This window comes from Stereum hirsutum (genome assembly GCF_000264905.1).
Source record: "Stereum hirsutum FP-91666 SS1 unplaced genomic scaffold STEHIscaffold_14, whole genome shotgun sequence".
In the NCBI taxonomy this organism is placed as follows: domain Eukaryota; kingdom Fungi; phylum Basidiomycota; class Agaricomycetes; order Russulales; family Stereaceae; genus Stereum; species Stereum hirsutum.
In genome coordinates, this window is record NW_006763144.1 from 897,435 (window position 1) to 915,102 (window position 17,668).

General features: G+C 50.5%; 5 protein-coding genes across 5 annotated transcripts; 1 reads left to right on the forward strand and 4 right to left on the reverse strand.

Annotated features, from left to right (window-relative positions):
• Positions 1 to 3,102: 3,102 nt before the first annotated feature.
• On the reverse strand, positions 3,103 to 4,164 carry STEHIDRAFT_171040 (uncharacterized protein; the record flags this gene model as incomplete). The annotated part of the gene is made up of 7 exons (XM_007308020.1): positions 3,103 to 3,232; positions 3,297 to 3,507; positions 3,570 to 3,759; positions 3,817 to 3,912; positions 3,970 to 3,976; positions 4,035 to 4,075; positions 4,134 to 4,164. The coding sequence occupies 7 exons, from the start codon at positions 4,162 to 4,164 to the stop codon at positions 3,200 to 3,202; spliced, it is 609 nt and encodes a 202-aa protein (XP_007308082.1). The 3' UTR covers positions 3,103 to 3,199.
• Positions 4,165 to 4,532: 368 nt separating this feature from the next.
• Positions 4,533 to 6,423, reverse strand: STEHIDRAFT_149240 (nucleoside hydrolase; the record flags this gene model as incomplete). The annotated part of the gene is made up of 8 exons (XM_007308021.1): positions 4,533 to 4,852; positions 4,922 to 5,339; positions 5,410 to 5,705; positions 5,796 to 5,963; positions 6,022 to 6,046; positions 6,116 to 6,171; positions 6,231 to 6,267; positions 6,381 to 6,423. The coding sequence occupies 8 exons, from the start codon at positions 6,421 to 6,423 to the stop codon at positions 4,564 to 4,566; spliced, it is 1,332 nt and encodes a 443-aa protein (XP_007308083.1). The 3' UTR covers positions 4,533 to 4,563.
• Positions 6,424 to 6,872: 449 nt separating this feature from the next.
• Positions 6,873 to 8,482, reverse strand: STEHIDRAFT_171042 (uncharacterized protein; the record flags this gene model as incomplete). The annotated part of the gene is made up of 8 exons (XM_007308022.1): positions 6,873 to 7,279; positions 7,356 to 7,437; positions 7,507 to 7,680; positions 7,747 to 7,915; positions 7,973 to 8,046; positions 8,104 to 8,244; positions 8,301 to 8,393; positions 8,452 to 8,482. The coding sequence occupies 8 exons, from the start codon at positions 8,480 to 8,482 to the stop codon at positions 7,045 to 7,047; spliced, it is 999 nt and encodes a 332-aa protein (XP_007308084.1). The 3' UTR covers positions 6,873 to 7,044.
• A 550-nt stretch (positions 8,483 to 9,032) lies between these two features.
• STEHIDRAFT_102335 (uncharacterized protein) lies at positions 9,033 to 13,257 on the reverse strand (the record flags this gene model as incomplete). Its single annotated transcript, XM_007308023.1, has 12 exons — positions 9,033 to 9,870; positions 9,936 to 10,099; positions 10,186 to 10,438; positions 10,496 to 10,606; positions 10,675 to 10,801; positions 10,907 to 11,597; positions 11,686 to 11,819; positions 11,939 to 12,036; positions 12,171 to 12,298; positions 12,407 to 12,480; positions 12,558 to 12,924; positions 13,015 to 13,257. 12 exons carry the CDS (start codon positions 13,255 to 13,257, stop codon positions 9,159 to 9,161), a joined length of 3,102 nt encoding a protein of 1,033 aa, XP_007308085.1. The 3' UTR covers positions 9,033 to 9,158.
• A 799-nt stretch (positions 13,258 to 14,056) lies between these two features.
• On the forward strand, positions 14,057 to 16,770 carry STEHIDRAFT_64052 (ABC1-domain-containing protein; the record flags this gene model as incomplete). Its single annotated transcript, XM_007307745.1, has 8 exons — positions 14,057 to 14,305; positions 14,639 to 14,774; positions 14,861 to 15,168; positions 15,234 to 15,306; positions 15,381 to 15,596; positions 15,783 to 16,130; positions 16,221 to 16,347; positions 16,416 to 16,770. Coding segments are annotated over 8 exons (1,812 nt in total), but the record flags the coding sequence as incomplete, so codon positions are not given.
• Positions 16,771 to 17,668: the final 898 nt, after the last annotated feature.

Sequence of the window (17,668 nt, forward strand, 5' to 3'; positions counted from 1 at the left end):
TCGAAATTTCTTGCACACGACAACCCTCTGCCATCGTGCCGCTCACCGTCCTCGCCGTCCCTCCCGTCTGAAGTGATTTCACGAAAATAACTATCATGAGCAGCAGTCCATCGAGTTCTGCTCCGTCTTCGCCTGGACCATCTGGCTCCACACCTCCGTCCTCCGCGCCATCCCCCGCACTGGCGACTCTAAGTATATCCGAAGCGAAAGAGGTCACAGAGCAGGACAAAGAGGAAGCGCAGAAGCTGAAGGCGGAAGCCAACAAGGCGTTCATCAGTGCGTTTCTTGACTTCAATCACCCGATCACTGCTTTGTGGCCCCAAAGACTGAAGTACTGATACTCTTCGATGTGACATTGGACAGGCCATGACTTTCCTCAAGCTGCACACCTGTACAGTCAAGCGATCGAGAAAAACCCGTTGGATGCTACACTTTACTGTAACCGCGCGTATGCACGACTAAAGATCGAAGAGCATGGGTACGCTTTGAGTGATGCTAGTGCGTCATTTCCTTTGTCTATCAGGTCCTGCCCATTATTTACAGGAATTTGTTCCAAAATTGGACAGCCAGAGCCATAGAATTAAATCCAAAATATGTGAAGGCGTACTATCGGTAAGCCTCACACTTGTCTCACACCCTCCAAGCTCGGGTCCGGGTTGACTTCGAGACGAAGTGAGAAGGGACTAAATTTAGTGGCGATGTGGAATACGCTGTAGACGAGCAATGTGCCACTTGCAGATCCTCAAGCCTCAGCAGGCCGTTTCTGATTTGAAGAAAGTCCTCGCTTTGGAGCCCAAGAATACGGAGGTCAAAAAGCAGCTGGAGTCCACGCAGAAGATGATACGCAGGATCGAGTTTGAAAAGGTATGCCCGTTCAACTCAACCTCCGTTGACCATGTCGGGCCACACAGGAGGGATGTGTGGCATCGGCATAGATGCGTTTGAGGTATAATCATCGGAGCTAACTAAGGTCGTAGGCAATTGAGGTGGGGGAAGAGCAAAGCGCCGTCGACAGATGTTTAGATATAATCAGAGAAGGTTCGTCCCCTTCCATTTCTACTCTTCTATCTCACGCACGGCTCTCATCACTTATCCACTACTCAATCGATCCATCCCGTTACTAGGCGGTTGTGAACTAGACAGAACATATGCCGGACCTAAACTAGAGACCACCGACGACGGAAAATACAAGATCACACTCGACTTTGTGCGGTCGATGATCCAGTGGTTCAAAGATGGAAAGGCGCTGCCCAAGCGATACGTCTGGGAGATCGTGCTCGGCGCGCATGCGCATTTCGTGAGCGAGCAGAGTTTGGTGGATATTCCCTTGGAGGACGGCGTTACATGTGACGTTATTGGAGATGTGCACGGTACGTTTTACTTCTTGTGTCCATGCTCGATTGTTTCCTCTATCTTACTACCAATGCTAATCTGTTTTCATGTGGTGTGCAGGTCAATTCTACGACGTGCTCCATCTTTTCAAGTTGACCGGAGAGCCAACAGAAAAGCATTGTTTGCTGATGAACGGAGATCTCGTCGACCGAGGCTCATGGTCAATTGAAGTCATTCTTACTGCGTTCGCGTTCAAATGTGGGTCCTTTGCTAGTTCTAATGCTTTCAGGAAACTCATCCGTGGACGTAGGGTTATATCCCAAGCGCATGTTCATCAACCGTGGGAACCACGAGACGAAGGATATGAATCGGACGTACGGGTTCGAAGGCGAAGCGAAACACAAGCATGGCGACCAAACTTACAAGGTAAAGACTTTCGCTGTCGTGACTGTCGCGGTACTTCACTGAGAATTTTTACTACAGCTCTTTGCCCATGTCTTCACTGCCAGTTCGTTTTTCCATTCCATTGATGCTGCATAAACGTCAGACTCATCATGCATTGCTGCAGTGCCTTTGGCATCTCTTATAAGCGCAACCAAGCCACCAATCTCGTCGCAGGGTGCTATCCTATCTCCAGACGGCCTCAAACGGTACTTCGTCGTGCATGGAGGTCTCTTCAGTAAGGACGGCGTTACACTTGATGAAATCAGAAAGATCGAGCGAGTAGGACGGCAGCCCGGTCAAGAGGGGCTCATGTGTACGTTTATTTCATTTCATTTTATTACCCGTAGGGGAAAACACAGGTTCTGACAACTTGTCTCTTCAGGCGAGGTAACTAGTGCTCGTTCCTTTGCTAGATTAACTATATATAGCTTACTGCTTGGTGCGGTGTAGCTTCTCTGGACAGATCCACAGGAAGAAAACGGTCGGGGTCCCAGTAAACGAGTAAGCCTTTTGTTCTCTCTTGGAGCTAGGAAGACACTTACGGCGAATAGGGTGTCGGCATTGCCTTCGGTCCTGATGTCACAAAGCGGTGGTGTGAGCTCAACGGCATCACTGGCGTGTTGCGTAGTCACGAAGTCCGACAAGGTTCGTCCCGGTTGAGACTCATCCTTATTTTGCAGCTCTGAATGGGTGTATTTGACTACAGATGGTTACGCCATTGAGCACAACGGCTTGTGCACAACCGTGGGTTTTTATTGTCTTGACTCGCTAGACTCATACTCAAGCAATGTTTTCAATAGATATTCTCTGCGCCTAACTATGTGGATCAAGCGGGCAATAAGGGTGCATTCGTAAGTTACCTCCACTCTCAGCCTTCTCTACAATGAGCTCATCATGTTAACACGGAATTACGCAGGTGCGCATTGACTCCGAAGGTTCTCAAGAGTATATCCAGTTCGAGGCTCAGCCTCACCCAGCCATGCGGCCCATGGCGTACGTCCAGAGCGGAATGCAGGGTCTCATGTCGTAGACGATTGCTAGATTATGAGGCCTTGAGGCGGTGCCTATATCGCTACATCTATATCCATCCATGGTGACGTGTTGTATGCTGCTGTACTGAACCTTAGTTATCGTTAGCTTTTCTATACCAGTGTTCTGATTACCGTTTTCAGAAGGGACAATGGTACTTCAGTATATGATGAGCCGCTAAGTGTACCGGGGCACATAGATTGTCACCCATACTGAAGTTTAATGGCTTGCATCATAAGGTTCCATCGTATATACACGTCCTTCTTGGTATGCACGCAGAGACTCAGAAGGACGTCACAAATGCATGGTAATTTGGTACAGCTTATACTACACTGGTTGAACTAAAGATACAGGTGGAGGATCGATGACGGCAACACATTATATCCGAAGCCGTTTATTTTGTGTGAAGGCCCTGAGTGAGCTGAATCTATACGGTCGAATTCATCAGCAAACGTGCCTTCCTTTTCGCATGAATCAAGCCATAAACTCACCTCAGCCTGCGTGATGGTGCGTAACTCTCCTGGTGCAGCGGTCTTACCAGTGACGGCACCGACGGCGACTTGAGCGGTACGGCTGACAGCACCACTGGTGGAAAACCAATAGTGAATCTCTTCGGGGGTCACCTGGATAGCAGAGACACGAGGATCGTTCACGTCGCCCTTATGAATGCCATCGCCAAGGTCACCGAAGTAGCCCGCAACCCTTGATGTGGCGAGGGACTGAGCACAGAAATTGGAGAATAGATGGGGGGAAACGGGACATACATTGGGTTCCAATGCTTCTTGATGAGTTCTTTGTCGTTGACAATCGTTGCGATACCACAATAACTGGCCCAACTCGTCGTAGAGTTGTCGTAGAAGCTGACATTGACATGGTCGTCATTCTCAATCTCCTCGACCTTCTCAGTAGCGTTATTGGTGATGAAGACGAGGGTGGTTTGGCTGTCGGATGTCGCTATAGGCAGTAATGGTTAAGCCAAAGTGTGGTATAGCCACTAAGGTAGGGACATACGACCGGCGGGAGCCATAGCGCGAGAATGAAGGTGTCCGCTGCTGGCACGGCTGACGAGCATAGCAATTCCTGCACCCTTCACAATTTTGTGGAGATCTAACGTGGAGAGGTTGCTTCAGCGTATGTTTCGCATATCTCAAGAGAAATATTGACCTGTGATCTGGAGACGATTTTTGTGATGAGTAAAATGCTCAGATACTCGTTAGACAGTGACAGACCTTCTGCTGGGTGGTAAGGTCATTGTTGGTGGCCTTGGCGGCTAGTACAAGTCGATAAGTCAGAGCTGTGAGAATTTGGAGTACATGGTGCGTGCTCACTGTAAGGGTCGAGCTTGGTATCAGTAGACATGGTGGAAGTAGATGGAAGTATAATTGGTGAAGAAAGACGAACTCGCAGCGGGAGAGGTTTATGTAGGGGCTGAAGCGGACAATGATGCTTGTTCGTCCCACTCCATGATGTCACTGTTGAGCTCGATCGCCACACCAGCGGACTGCTGACGTCCGGATCGGGCTGACATCAAGCGCCACCCCACTTTGGATCCCCATCCGCACTGGGCCACACCATATTCGATTGACTTCTGGTATTCAGTCAAAATATTCCGTGTACTGGCGGCAAATTTAGCTAACGACCCAGGGCCTACGTCGGCGAAGTCTATGGAAAGATACATGAGTGAAGCAGTACCTTTAGAGCCTTTTCATACCTCCACCCGTACACATACAACACGTCATGAAAATTCTCCCATTTCCACTAACTCTTCACTCCCCATATCCTCTCAAACAAAGTCTGAACAAGAGCCTCCGACCCAGGACTACGCGTCACAATTGGTACACCCTCAAGTCCCTCCGTGGCTGGCTTCGTCTGCGCCTTATTCTCCACCATGACTTGAGCTGGCACGGCGGTCGACTCGAACGGCCCATGCTTGACATTTTCCCGATCCAGAGCCGCTTGCATCTCAGCACGATTTGGGCCAGGAGCGTAAGCGTATCCTGAGTGTCTGCGGTCTATAACGCACATCCCGCGGGTATGTTCACCCGTCCTGTCATTGCAGCAGGAATGATGAGCTTCGTGAGTGGAACAAAGAGGCTCGTAGACTCAAAGTGCATACCGTTCTATAACAAACTTCCTCCGGGCGATATTCCACCCATCCGCCAGTCCAAACTCAGCTTCATCAGCAGCATCTTGGACTGGCGGGTTCGCCACTGCTGCCCAAACTGCCGTCACATCGTGCATTTCCATGGCGTCTTTTCCACGCTCATTCATCACCCGCCTCGTACGCTGGAGAAAAGCACTCGTAAAGTGTCTCATCGGTGATTTGTCCTCCGCGATAGAGTGGTTTTGAGGATGGAAACCTTTGTCGATGGTATCGGTGTAGAGGGGGAAGAAGAGCATGTGTTTTGTGGTGATGTCGAGAGGAAGGATGAGGACGCGTGAAAGGGGTAGGCCTTGGTGGGGCGGTGGAATTCCGTTAGAGGGACCTGGCGTGAGCAATTCTGCGACTGCGTAAGGATCGGCGAAGAAGTTGACTGGAGGATAGAAAACGAAACAGTTAGCACTCCCAAGGTATGATTTTACTAGAACGTAAGACGACAGTACATTCGGCGGAGGCGGTCTTATTGCCGGGCACATCGAATGCACCACCCATCACAGACACTCTCCCGATACGTTCTCGTACCAGTTTCGCGTCCTCGCGCATCATAAGAGCGAGATTCGTCATCGGTCCGAGAACGATGTATGTGATAGCTCTCGCAGGGAATTCGCGCAGCATCTCTAGACCAACTTCAAAGCCTGGACGAGTAGTAGGTGCTAACTTTGGATGCTCTGGAGCTTCGATCACCGATGATGGGACATCTAGGTCGGGGTGATTTTGTGTGGCATTGCCCAAGCCGTCACTAAATTTCCCGTAAATTAAAGATAGTAACAAGTTTAGGGTTGTAAGCAATGGGTGATAGAGATGAAAAAGAGTTTGGTTGTGTACTAACCGACCATGGAAGTATTGCGCTGTATGAAGCTCGCCGCCGAGTGGCTCTTCCGCGCCCTTAGCAAGGAAAGGTTTGCGGTCTTGGAAGAAGCCAGGGAAGCGAAGCCGTGCTTCTGGATTATAATCCACCTCTTTTTGGACGGCCTGATAGATTCTGTAGATGTTCGCACTAGTGAAGGCGTCGCTCAGAATCGAACGAGTTCTTACGCATGCAAGATTATACATACTATGAAGCAGGGATGTCCGTGTTTCCTATAAGAACGGTACAAATAGTGGAGTACGTTAGTCTCATCGAGTATCGTGTAGGTGTGGGGGACGGACCGAAGGAGATGGTATATCCCAGAATCTCGAGTTCGGGAGATGTCAGTGCCATAAGTCTGAATCCAACAGCTATCAGAAGAGCACAGACAATATGAGATGAGTTACAATCACGTACATTGCTATAGTATCATCGACACCGGGATCGGTATCAACTGTCAAGGCAGAAACGTATGAGTAATCTATACAGGACCGACCAGCAACATATATTTCTGCCAACGCAATGACTGGCATAGTACTTTACTATGACAGGAGAGAACGTACTCACTGATCACAGGAGTCTTCGTCCGCGAGGATGTGATGGTGGACATTTTGAGCTAAGGGGGCGTAAGTAGCTTTGGCCGCCTGTCGAATCAGTGAGGGTTGTCAATGAGGGGACGAAGGGAGAACGAACAACGATACAGCTACAGAACCGTTTTATGGTCATCAATATCGGGAAGCTCCGATCCGAGAGCCCGTTCTCCGTTTCAAATGTGCCGCTACTTGGGCACCTCTTTGTAGATATTTACAGGCTTGCCTCTCAACTTGACTTGAGTTGCATGGTATTTAGAGCTCGCCCGTACAAACAGTCGGACGGAAGCTCCAGCAACGAGAGAGACTGACAACTTTACGCTCTCCGCCGACCTTACCAATAAGCAGTCAATATTCCGGTTGAAGTTGCCTTTCTTCATCCGACCTGACACAGTCAGGTGAAACAGCATCGAGATAGCAATGCATCATAACCAATGACCGGAGAAAAGACGGAAGAGTGTTCATTCATATATCTAATCGTCTCGCATGAGGTCCGCCCCCAGTCGGCGGCCCAAAATAACCAAGTAGCTGCAACGCCACAGTGGCGCAGCACAATCGCATCGCTTTACTCAGCAGTCGGACTTGAAGCTTCAAGGACCGGAGAAAGCATCAGCGCACCAGCCTGCGAGCCCCCAGACGCGTTACTTCTTCTGAAAGAAGGTCGATATCTTCGACATTCCCGTAGTGTTCGCCTTCTTCAGCTTCTCCACCCCATGCGTCGTCTTCGCCTTGGCTTTCCTCTTCTTCCCATCCTCGTCCTCGGTGTTTTTGGCGCCTCCTTTCTTAGATTTTGTTCCAGTTGGTGGTACAGAGGCGAGGGCGAGAGCTGCCGCCTCTGCTTGAAGAGATTGGAGGTGCTCATCTAGCTGTGAGAAGCTGGATAGGATATCGAAGCCGGTCAGATCTGCACCACGAGACGATGGCAAGCTGCACCGTAAGAAATTGCACGCACTCATATGTCGCGAGAAGTGCTTTGTATACCTCCCCCGGAAGATATTGCGATACCAGGTCACAAGCTGCCTTTAGTCGACCAACTGAAAAGCCGAAAGAACACAGTTCAAGTCAAGTCGCCTACAGGAGAGCCATTGGGGACAATTACTTACCTTCGAGTAGACTCTCTTTTCCATCATCCATCAACCCGTCCTTCGCCATATTCCTTACAATCGTCCGTGACTGTTCCGTGATCTCTGCCTTCGACAGTCGTGTAACCTTAGCCGTCAGATACTTCAGCGCCTTGTCTGGTGAGTAACGGAATACGGAGATCTCGGGTGTGATATCTAAAGGTTTATTCATCAGTCCTCGGGAGTGGCAGGGTAAGAGTACCCGATTACAGAGACACGCACCTTGTGTGTCACACATTCGCCTCATTGCAGCAGCCGTGCAATCCAGTGATGCGAGTGACATTATATCATTCTGTCGAATGGAGGAAGATGGATCGTCGGAAGCTGGGGTGGACTGTAATATCTTGGATGCAGCCTCTTCCAAGACATCGTCGAGTGGTCGGAAGTTTGTCTACACAAGTACTGATATCAGCATAAGAGGAATGGGTGCAGTATAATATGCACTTACTGAGTCGAGACAGCGTAGAATATGGATCAAGAGAAACGCGACGTCGATAGGTGTCGTCACGAGCATCTTACCGTCTGTTTCGTCAAGTGTCAGTTCAAATGATTTTGAAAGGATTCAGTTGTAGTGCTCACCGGCCAGAACCTCGTCGCTTTTCGGGAGGAACCATGATCTGGAGTTTGGCGGAGTAATACTATGTACTTCCAAGAGCCCCCACTGAGATGATGTTTGTGATGATTGCGAAAGTTGGTACGGGAGGAAGAGTGACGAAATGCCTGCATAGAAAGACGAAATCAGGAGTACTCTGCGACTGAGTTGACTATATATATACCTGTTCTAGGGTGAGGCAGGCGAAGAAATTGGCGACGTCCAATCGCAGAGGGGAACTCCTCGTTCAACTGCACAGAAAGGGTATCTAGAACATCTGCACAGTCCAAGTCTCCTTGAGGGACAGTCCAGCTTGAAATTGTCTCAAAACGTACCGATAGGCAGAATGCTAATATGAGTAGTCATTTTTGGTCAATCTTTGCTGTGTGGGGGGAGAGAAGGATACGCGAAACAAACAGAGGTTGCGTGAGGCTTCGGACATTGACACGAGACACAGACGCGTCCTGTCACGTCCGTGACGGACGCGTCATCCGAGTTCCTGGTCGTCGATTTTCTGATGTGGCACGGGGAGTAGCGTACTCCAAACATACCCACAAATATGAGCCATGTTAAGGACGGCTTTGCCGTGTGCTTTGTACGGAAATTTTATGGGCTTGACCTTCGAGTTGAATTAATTATCGAGGTCCAAAGAAAACTGACAAAACTTGTGCGGCGCGAGCACGGGTAACTGCTATGAACTTCAGCTTGGAGTTTGCATGAGACTCAGGCCCGAGGCGCCTTGTTGCCGCGCAACGAACCGAGTATATCGGGCCGGCTTTAGATGTACGCGGCAGCCTCTGAACATGACAAGACCAAATAAGCTCCTCTTCGCACACTGGAGTGGGTGTTTCGATGCCTCCAAAATCCGCCTCTTCCTCATGGCCCACAAACCGACCCCGTACCAATGCACTCCGAGTCGTGGATGTATGCATATATTTTACTAGTACAACATGAACATGCAGCGTGCAAGAAGATGGTCGCCGAAAGTCGTCCAAGGATTCAGTGAGTGCTAATCAGGAATCCTGACATCTAACCAAAGCTCTCATACAACCCCACTCGTCCTCCTCAACCCGTCATCCAACACCCGCTCCATCCCTCCCCCTCTCCTAACACCCTCCCTGACGCCTAATCCCCTCCCCTCCAACCCTTCTAGCACCCCTTTCCACAAATTCCCTTCTGCAGTTGGACCCTGTACACCCCTCACTGCAACTTTGCCATCCAAAATCTGAAGGGCAGCGAGCGCAACAGGAAGGCCGACCGTACGCGCCATAGCTGTAGCTTTACTATCTCCATAGACCACAAGGTCGGAGGTGTGGATGTCCTCGTCGGGAGAGCCTGCTGAAGAGGATCGAGCGACGACTTCGTGTGATAGGATGACGAGGTCTCTTTCGTGGGGAAGATAGCGGAGCGTATGCGCAAGATGAATGGCAAGTAGATCTGCTGGGGGCATAGGTACCTTCGGAACTGGAGGGAGTGACGTTGCGCCTTTCTCGCCCCCTTCAGGCTGCGAAGGAACCAAGCCCAGCCATGTCAAAGCATCCCAAAGTGGTGCGATACGAGATTCATCAACAGTGCTCGAGAGAGCAGACAAGAGCGACGGAGCATTGGTAGGGATTTCGGTATCGAGCTGTCGTTCGAGGGCGAGACGGGTAAATGACGGCCAGCCTAATGTGGAATCGAGTTGAATGGGCTGAGTGGGTTCAAGGAGACCGACGGATTTGAAGGAGTGCATGAGAGACGTGAAGCCCGGATATCTATGTGCAACAGACCGAAATCCTTTAGTCGCTTTAATAGAAGATTCCCAACGTAGAAGTCGTACCTCAATGTCCCTCTGAGCATTGTCCGCAGGTTAGGGCCCAAGTCATAAATATCTGCATACGGCATACTATCCCTATTCGCCATACCCTCCAGCTTCAACACATTCGAGATCGGAACCTCGGGGAAATGATCCCTCAATATTCTTTCTCCGGGGATTTCCCAGTCCTACCGGGTCGAAAAATTAATGCATCAGTTTTCGTTCTCATGCCCACAGACAGTAACCTAGGTGGTGCGGAGAATTGAAGACTAACCTTCCCATTCAGCCTGAATTTCGCACTCTGCTCCGCAGCCCTCAAGACACCCCTCGGGCTCCAACTGAACTTATAACCCAGCGGCACGCCCTCCGCCGCCTCGGGCGCTGGCAACCCGCCACAAAACGACGTGAAACTCACGATTTGCTTGTTCTGCGAACGTAGGCGCAAGAGAAGGGAGTGTGCTGAGCAGTGGTCGATTCCGGGGTCAAGGCCGATTTCGTTCAGGAGAAGAATATCGGATGCGATGGCTCTACAAAAAACGGACACGTCAGGATAGTCAAGTAGAATAAGAGCAGATGATGCTTACTGCGAGTGCAAAGCCTGCATTGAAGATGAGATATATGACGCCGTTACAAGGTGGGTTTTGTGCTCGATACAGAGCTCCGCGACGGATGGATGGAACGGCGCGGGGAGCAAGCTGCTCGATTGAAGTCGCCAGTGAATACCAGCGCCCTTTGTACTGAGGCAAGGGAAGTCGAGACGCACCTCACGACGATGTCAGCTTGCTGTACCAATCCCGCAATACGTTCCTTATCCTCCATGTCGATCAACAAAGCCTTTGCGTTCTTATGATGCTTGACCAGGCTCTCTGCTTCGGCTAGTGCGTTACTGGCTGTCGACCCAGAATGCCAAAAAACGAGAGAATATTGGGAAATATTTTGAAAATCAGTAATTCGTGGATCATAACACAAAGGGGTGAAAGAGCTTGAGTACTGACCGACGATAATCTCCACACCCGGCCTGCCTGCCAACTCATCGACCGCAGGTCCCGCGACCATCCCGCTCCCAAGGACTAAAACCCTCTTCTTCCTCGGGGCGCCCGAAAGACTATTACTGGCAGGAATAGCACCCCCCACGTTCTTCGCCGTTGTTTCTGATGCAGAAGAGGCTTGCGTCTCACCACTACTCTGACTCTCCCTCCATCTCCTAACTTTCCCCTCCAGAACCTCCCTAAACCCATCATCGAAACTCGACCCCTCACCACCTGTCACCCTCCCACCCACTGCCACAGTCGCTCTCTTCAACGCCTTCCTCAGTTCATTATCCCCATTTCCCAAGTCAGAACCCGAGCCGGCCTTCTGTTCCGCGACAAGACACCTAACATAGTCCTTCACAGCACCCGCGAACGATTCGCTCGCATCCTTCGGGAGGCTAGCTGGCAAAATATCCACAGCCATGACGCTTATGCCCATTCCTTTCCATCCCGCTCCTTCTCCGACAGTATAGCACGGCTTATCGATCGTCGTACTCTTCTTCACGAACTCCAGAGCTCCCTCGATATCACATGAAATATCGCCGATGGCGGCTAGTCTTGGTGTGTGGGCTTGGAGGTGAGAGGTGAGGAGTAGGCGGGGGCAGGCTGGGTTCCAGCCTGCGCCGTTGAGGAAAAGTGTCAGGTATGGTGCGATCTAGAATATGGGTCAGTATCGAGCATTACGAATGCATCCCAGAAGGAGGAAATAGGGAGTGAAACGGGACGTGGTAAAGAAATCTTACCTTGGTATGGAAATGGGACTCGTAGGCCTGCGAATTCTCATAATAGTCGGCACGATCGTAGGGCTTTCCGTCCTGCCGGGAGAGGTAGGACTCAGGCAGTGCGTGAACGATGTAGATCTTCGTTAGATCGGCGTCTGGAGGAGGAGTGGACGAAGGAGGTTCGATTAGTTAATGGATTTTTAAGTCAAGGGGGGTGAGAATGTGACGAAAGGAATGGGTTCAGCAAGAGAATGGAAGAAGTGGGTGGACGCACTTGAGTTGTTGACCAATGCGGGTAGATCCTCGGGTTTGATGTATACGAGTGGGAGCTCGGAAAGGATGGAGAGCGCTCCTTGAGAGACTTTGCCATTCCTAATATAATTTTAGGACAACATCAGCGACGGGACGACAAATGTACAGGGTGTTGCCGCAGAATGACCATCGAAATTATGTTCAAGAGAAGGGAAGACGAGGAAATAATAAAAATGAGTCAAGAAAGTACACACCCAGTCACACCAATGACACAAGGACCTAAAGAGCGCGGTGTCCCGTGCTCTGTGATCTGAGTAGCGATCCATTGCAAGGCTGAACGAAGATGCTCAAGCGAAGGTGAGGAGTGAGGACGGGGAGTATACTATAGGATACGAGTAGAGGTGGGTGAATATGATGATAGTGCGGTCCAATTAGCTGGTGGTATAAATCGGGATAGAAAGGGGAGCATAAGAGAATCAAGAGCGCTTACTAGAAAGGGCGACGCCACACCGCCTTTGAGGTGCATGTCCGCCATCGCAGATAGGGATTCGAGAGCTCCTGCGACTAAATAAGTACACAGATGATCAGTTAATTCTTCTGACTCGGGAGGCAGCGGGTATAAGAAGAGTCGGGACGCTAACCTCCAGCAAACCACCCAAACGCCACAGTCCTCTTGCCGCTTCCATCCACCAATAACTCATAATCAATCAATCGCGGTTCCAAACCCTCTTCCTCCTTACTCGAGATACCCGGCATTGTTCCAGCGCCTTTGTCGGCATACTTATACCCACCGGTGAGAAAACGCGATAGTAAAGGCATGTTGTACTCCTGCCCTTTGATGGTATGGGAGAACATGACGTGCGTTCGGGGGTTGAGAACTGGTGCAGCTGACGAGGATACAGGGGAAGAAGACAGAACAGGGGTGGTGAGGAGAGTGGTCAGAGGTGGTTCTTTGATTCCTAATATTATATGGGCGGGGTCAAGCGTGGGGTGGGCTTCTGCTCCGGCCTATTCGGTGTCCGCGAACAATTGTGATTTCAGTTATCATCGTGCAACTGGTGAGTACCAACAGCGATGGGGAGGAGGTAGGACACATACCCGGATATATTCATCCAGAGGAAATACCCTCCGCTCACACTCCTGCACAAGTACCCTCACACCATCCTTCTCAACCAAATCCGCTACCACGTCAGGTGTAAGCGGAGCTCTACGCTCCCATACTCTTGCAGGGTCCTCACAACGGATTCCAATGGTCACCGGGATATTATGGGAGCTATAGCGTCTCCGACTCAAGTGCAAAGGTGACAGCGAAGAGAGAGAAGTTCGTCGAAGGAGAGGCATGACAATGAGTTGACGTGGCCTGTATTCAGGTCTCTTGAACTAAGCTTCAGTAAAATATGAGAGACCAAAATATGAAGAGTAGGTGCGTATGAGCGAGGCCGTCGTGGTATCAGTCTCGGAAGTCAAGTAAGACAGCAGAGGTTAGAATATGGGGGTGCGGGGAACGGAGAGGTCAAGTGAGGAGACGAAGATCCGGCCGGAAGTTGGAAGTGCGCGTCTGTGTAGTGACCGTTGACGTTTCGTGTTACTATAATATCGGTGGCCAACGTGCCAGCATGCGTTGGCTCAGTGGATTAATGGAACGCGTCCGTGTTTAGCGAGTACCGAAGTGCGCTGAGAGTTCGGGAGAGCTCAGGAGGGTCGCCGGGGAGATAGGAGCCTCACAAAACGTTCGACTGGGCGACATGAGTGACTGCATGCAACGAGATAGCACAGATTATAAAGTCCTATTATATTGAAAGGTCAACAAATCGAACACACTACGGAATACATACGTCGTTCGTCGTCGTCAACATCGTTGAACGCTCTTTCGACGCGCGCTTTCGTCAAGCACATCAGATCTAGATCGCCCGACAGCCGGCGCGGGCGCTTAGAATCTCGGGGAAGATAAGATAAGATTTGGATGCCGGCTTGCGTCATGTTCGGATGCTCTGTGGCGAGCTGGAATGGATGCCGCCCACATTTCGTCCGCTCGCGCCCATCATCGTAGACGCACACGACGTGCACCATGCCGCCTTTCCCTTAAAACTTCGCTTCTTTCATTCGTCTTTGGTTTTTATAGACTATCACCCCCAGGTCTTTGATGTTGGGACCCTTTGGCAGCTCGCTGAGAGCTTCACGACCGACGCCATCTTTCGCCACGACACTTAGAATCGGCTCCCGCTTGACTTCCCGTGGATTTGCATTAGAGGCCTCTCCCAAGCCTTCGCGTTTGCAGAAGTATGCGAGGCGTACTGCTTACTTGGCTATCGGACTCGGAGCAGCGTATACGGCGGACAGAACTTTTTATGCCTCTACGATAACCAGGAATCTACGCACCTTTTATACGGTACGTCTGGTTCGAGATCTTGGCTACTACTTTATTAGGAGGAAGCCATCGCAAATCTCAACCTCAAGAACCTGTGCCATTGTGGATAAGACTCGCATGACATATTTATTTCTTTTTGCGACATATATTTGAGTCGTGTGCGTCATAACTTTGGAATGTGGTGCTATCGCGCTGCGCCTGTCCACCAGCCCGTCCATCCCTTTCCTCATCACATAATGTCCATATAAACCCGCAGGGTATCGCTATGCAATATCTGCGGCTACCATTATCTCCACCGTCTTTGCCACTCTCTCCGCGTTACTTCAGATTAAAACTAACAACACATCCTTCCAGTGCGCTATAATCGCCCTAGATTATAAGATAAACTTTGTCGAATCCAATGCTGCAGGCATCCAACGAATCCACGAACGAGTAGGCAACCGTGTTTATGATCTCCTGACCTCCAACGGTGGCCTATACATTAAATTCGGTACACATCTTCCATATTCCATCCTAAATTCATCATATTCGCCATTGACGCCGTCTACTGCCCTCGACTTTTACCACCACGTCTAGGTCAAGCCATAGGTAATAACGCCGTTCTCCTTCCAAAACCTATCCAAGCCAAATTCGCCTCTTTATTCGACGATGCCCCCCAAATTCCCTTCTCCGAGGTCAAGCGCGTCTTCGTGTCCGAGTTCGGTAGACCGCCCGACGGACCGGAAGGCGTGTTCGAGATATTTGAGGAAGAGGCAATCGCTAGTGCGAGCGTCGCACAAGTACATAAGGCGAAGTTGTGGCCCAAACTTGGACAAAAAGAAGGTGAGGGTGAATGGGTGGCTGTGAAGGTACAGAAACCGGCAGTGGGGAAGCAGATGGAGCCTGTAAGTTCAGTTGCATTGGCTTGATTTTGATCTGAGCATTCCTGATCACGATTATCTTTTGCCAGGATCTCTTCGCGTATAAGGCTGTCATGTGGGCCTACGAATACTGGTTCGAACTACCCGTCTTATTTGTCGTCAGTGCGTGTCTGCTCTGCATGTCAATTCAGCTCTCCGTTCCTACCCTCATCATTTTCTCTCACACCATCCTCCAGATTTCATCTCCGATCGTCTCCGTCAAGAACTTGACTTCGAAAACGAAGCTTCGAACGCCACCCGTCTCGCCTCCTTGATCGCCTCTGACCCATACCTCGCCCACCGCGTCCATATCCCAGTCGTTTACCCGGAATATACTACCAAGCGTGTCATGACGGCTGAATGGATTGATGGGGTGAGGATGAGCGATAGGGATGGTGTGATGAGGATCATGGGTGAAGGAGGGAGAAGGCTACCAAAGACAGCCTCGTATCTTTCGCTTTCGCCATCGGATATTGCGCCCGCCGTTTCGAGCACCACAAACAAGTCATCTGCAGTTGACGGGCAGAAGGGCACAGTAGGAGGAGAAGGTAGTATCGACGAGCTGCCTCTGCCTTTGGGACTGAAACAACCGCTCAAAGGAGGTGTTAAAGAAATAATGCAGACCATGGTCGAGCTCTTCGGCGCCCAGATCTTCCGCTGGGGCTTCGTCCACTGCGACCCCCATCCAGGCAACATTTTCATCCGTCCACATCCTTCACCTTCCTACAAGAACCAACCGCAGCTCGTCCTCATAGACCATGGGTTGTACGTACAGTTTGGTGATCAGTTCAGAAGGGAGTATGCGACGCTTTGGAAAGGGTTACTGGCGGCGGATTTGGAGACGGTGAAGGAGGTGACGACGGGCTGGGGAATAGGGACGCCGGAGTTATTTGCGAGTGCGACGTTGATGCGGCCGGTTAGGGTGAGGTGGAGGAGGACGGGGGCTGGTGATTGGCATGCATGGTGGTCGGGGTGGAGATCGGGGAAACAAAAGGAGAGTGTGAAGAGCGAGGAAGAGAAAGCACAAGAAGAAAAAGAGAGAAAGTCGCAGGAGGAGTTTGACGAGTTTAAAGAGGGGGTGGGGATGAAGGAGAGGTTGAAGAGATTCTTGGTGGACACCGATAAGATGCCGAAGGAGTTGGCGTTTATTGGGCGGAACATGAGGTCAGTTTAGCTCTTTTCTCATACTCTGAATTCTCCTAGTACTAATTCCGCCGTGTACCATTTTCCAGGATTGTTCAAGGAAACAACCAAATGCTCGGCTCACCCGTCAACCGTATCAAAATTACCGGCTTCTCTGCCTCCGCCGCTCTCACTCGTTCACCTAACCTTACATTTCCCCAACGCCTTAGAGAATACGCACACCATCTCACATTCCTCTTCGTCATCTACTCTATGGATGTGGCATTCTGGGCTAGCAGGATGCGACAGTATATGAGATTGAAGCTTATGACGTGGGGAGTAGGATCGAGATTGTGGAGCTTTGGGGAAGGGGAAGAGGGGTTCGAGGATGAGTTAGAGAGGGGAATGAGGGATATGGCGAGGAGTTTTGGCGTTAAGGCGGATCGTGGGATGTTTGAGGGATAGTGGCTGGTATAGTCTTATTCCGGTTGTTCTTTGATTGTTCGAATTCGTGCTGACTACTCATTTTCAGGATGATATGGCGGCCGGTGTATCCCTGCATGTCCATGTGCAGGATTAAGTTATATACAGATATTTCTCATTATTAGATCTATTTGGTTACCCCAAGCGACATCCACACAAGTTCTCCAGAAATATCTTCTGGAGCCCAAGGCGAATGGACCATATCAGAACTCTGATCCAACACACATGTTTCCGCTGCAAGTCGCATTATGACCTTACGCATGTCGCTGCGGCTAGCAGATTGATCATGTCCAGGAAGTCTTGACTTCGACTTCCCCTGCGAGGTGAGGTACTATGTTTACTCGTCCTCTTGTCCCACAGTGGTCATATGCTAACGCCGGTGGTCTTATGCACTCGGCGTTCTTCGCTTCTCCATTCGATCTCTGGCATGGTCAGCTATCATTTGTTGACAGCGACTTCGTGTGTGCGGTCGCACCTTACAAGTATAGCCGAGACGAAATCGCTTGTTCATCTGCTTGCAGGATCGCAAGTCTCAGTAGCTCGGCGGCTAATTCCGAGCTCCTATGTATTACACAACCTCGTGCCCTCAGCCGATCCATGTCTTGTCGGGTATGTGGCCTTCATTCTCGTTGAGACCGTGGCGGCCTCATACCCCCTTGCGCATTTTACCTCTTTGTGCTTTGTAACATGTTTATACATGGATGCACACTGGACGCGCACTTGCGACACCTGGAAGAGCACTCAAAACGTTCTCAATGACCGTAACCCTGGTCCGTAAGACCCGATAGGCAGATGAAATACGACAACTGTCGCAGTCGCCATATGCCATTCCGTGCCCGAAAGGCTGTGGTCTACAAGTCCACGAAACGCTTCCCTCTGC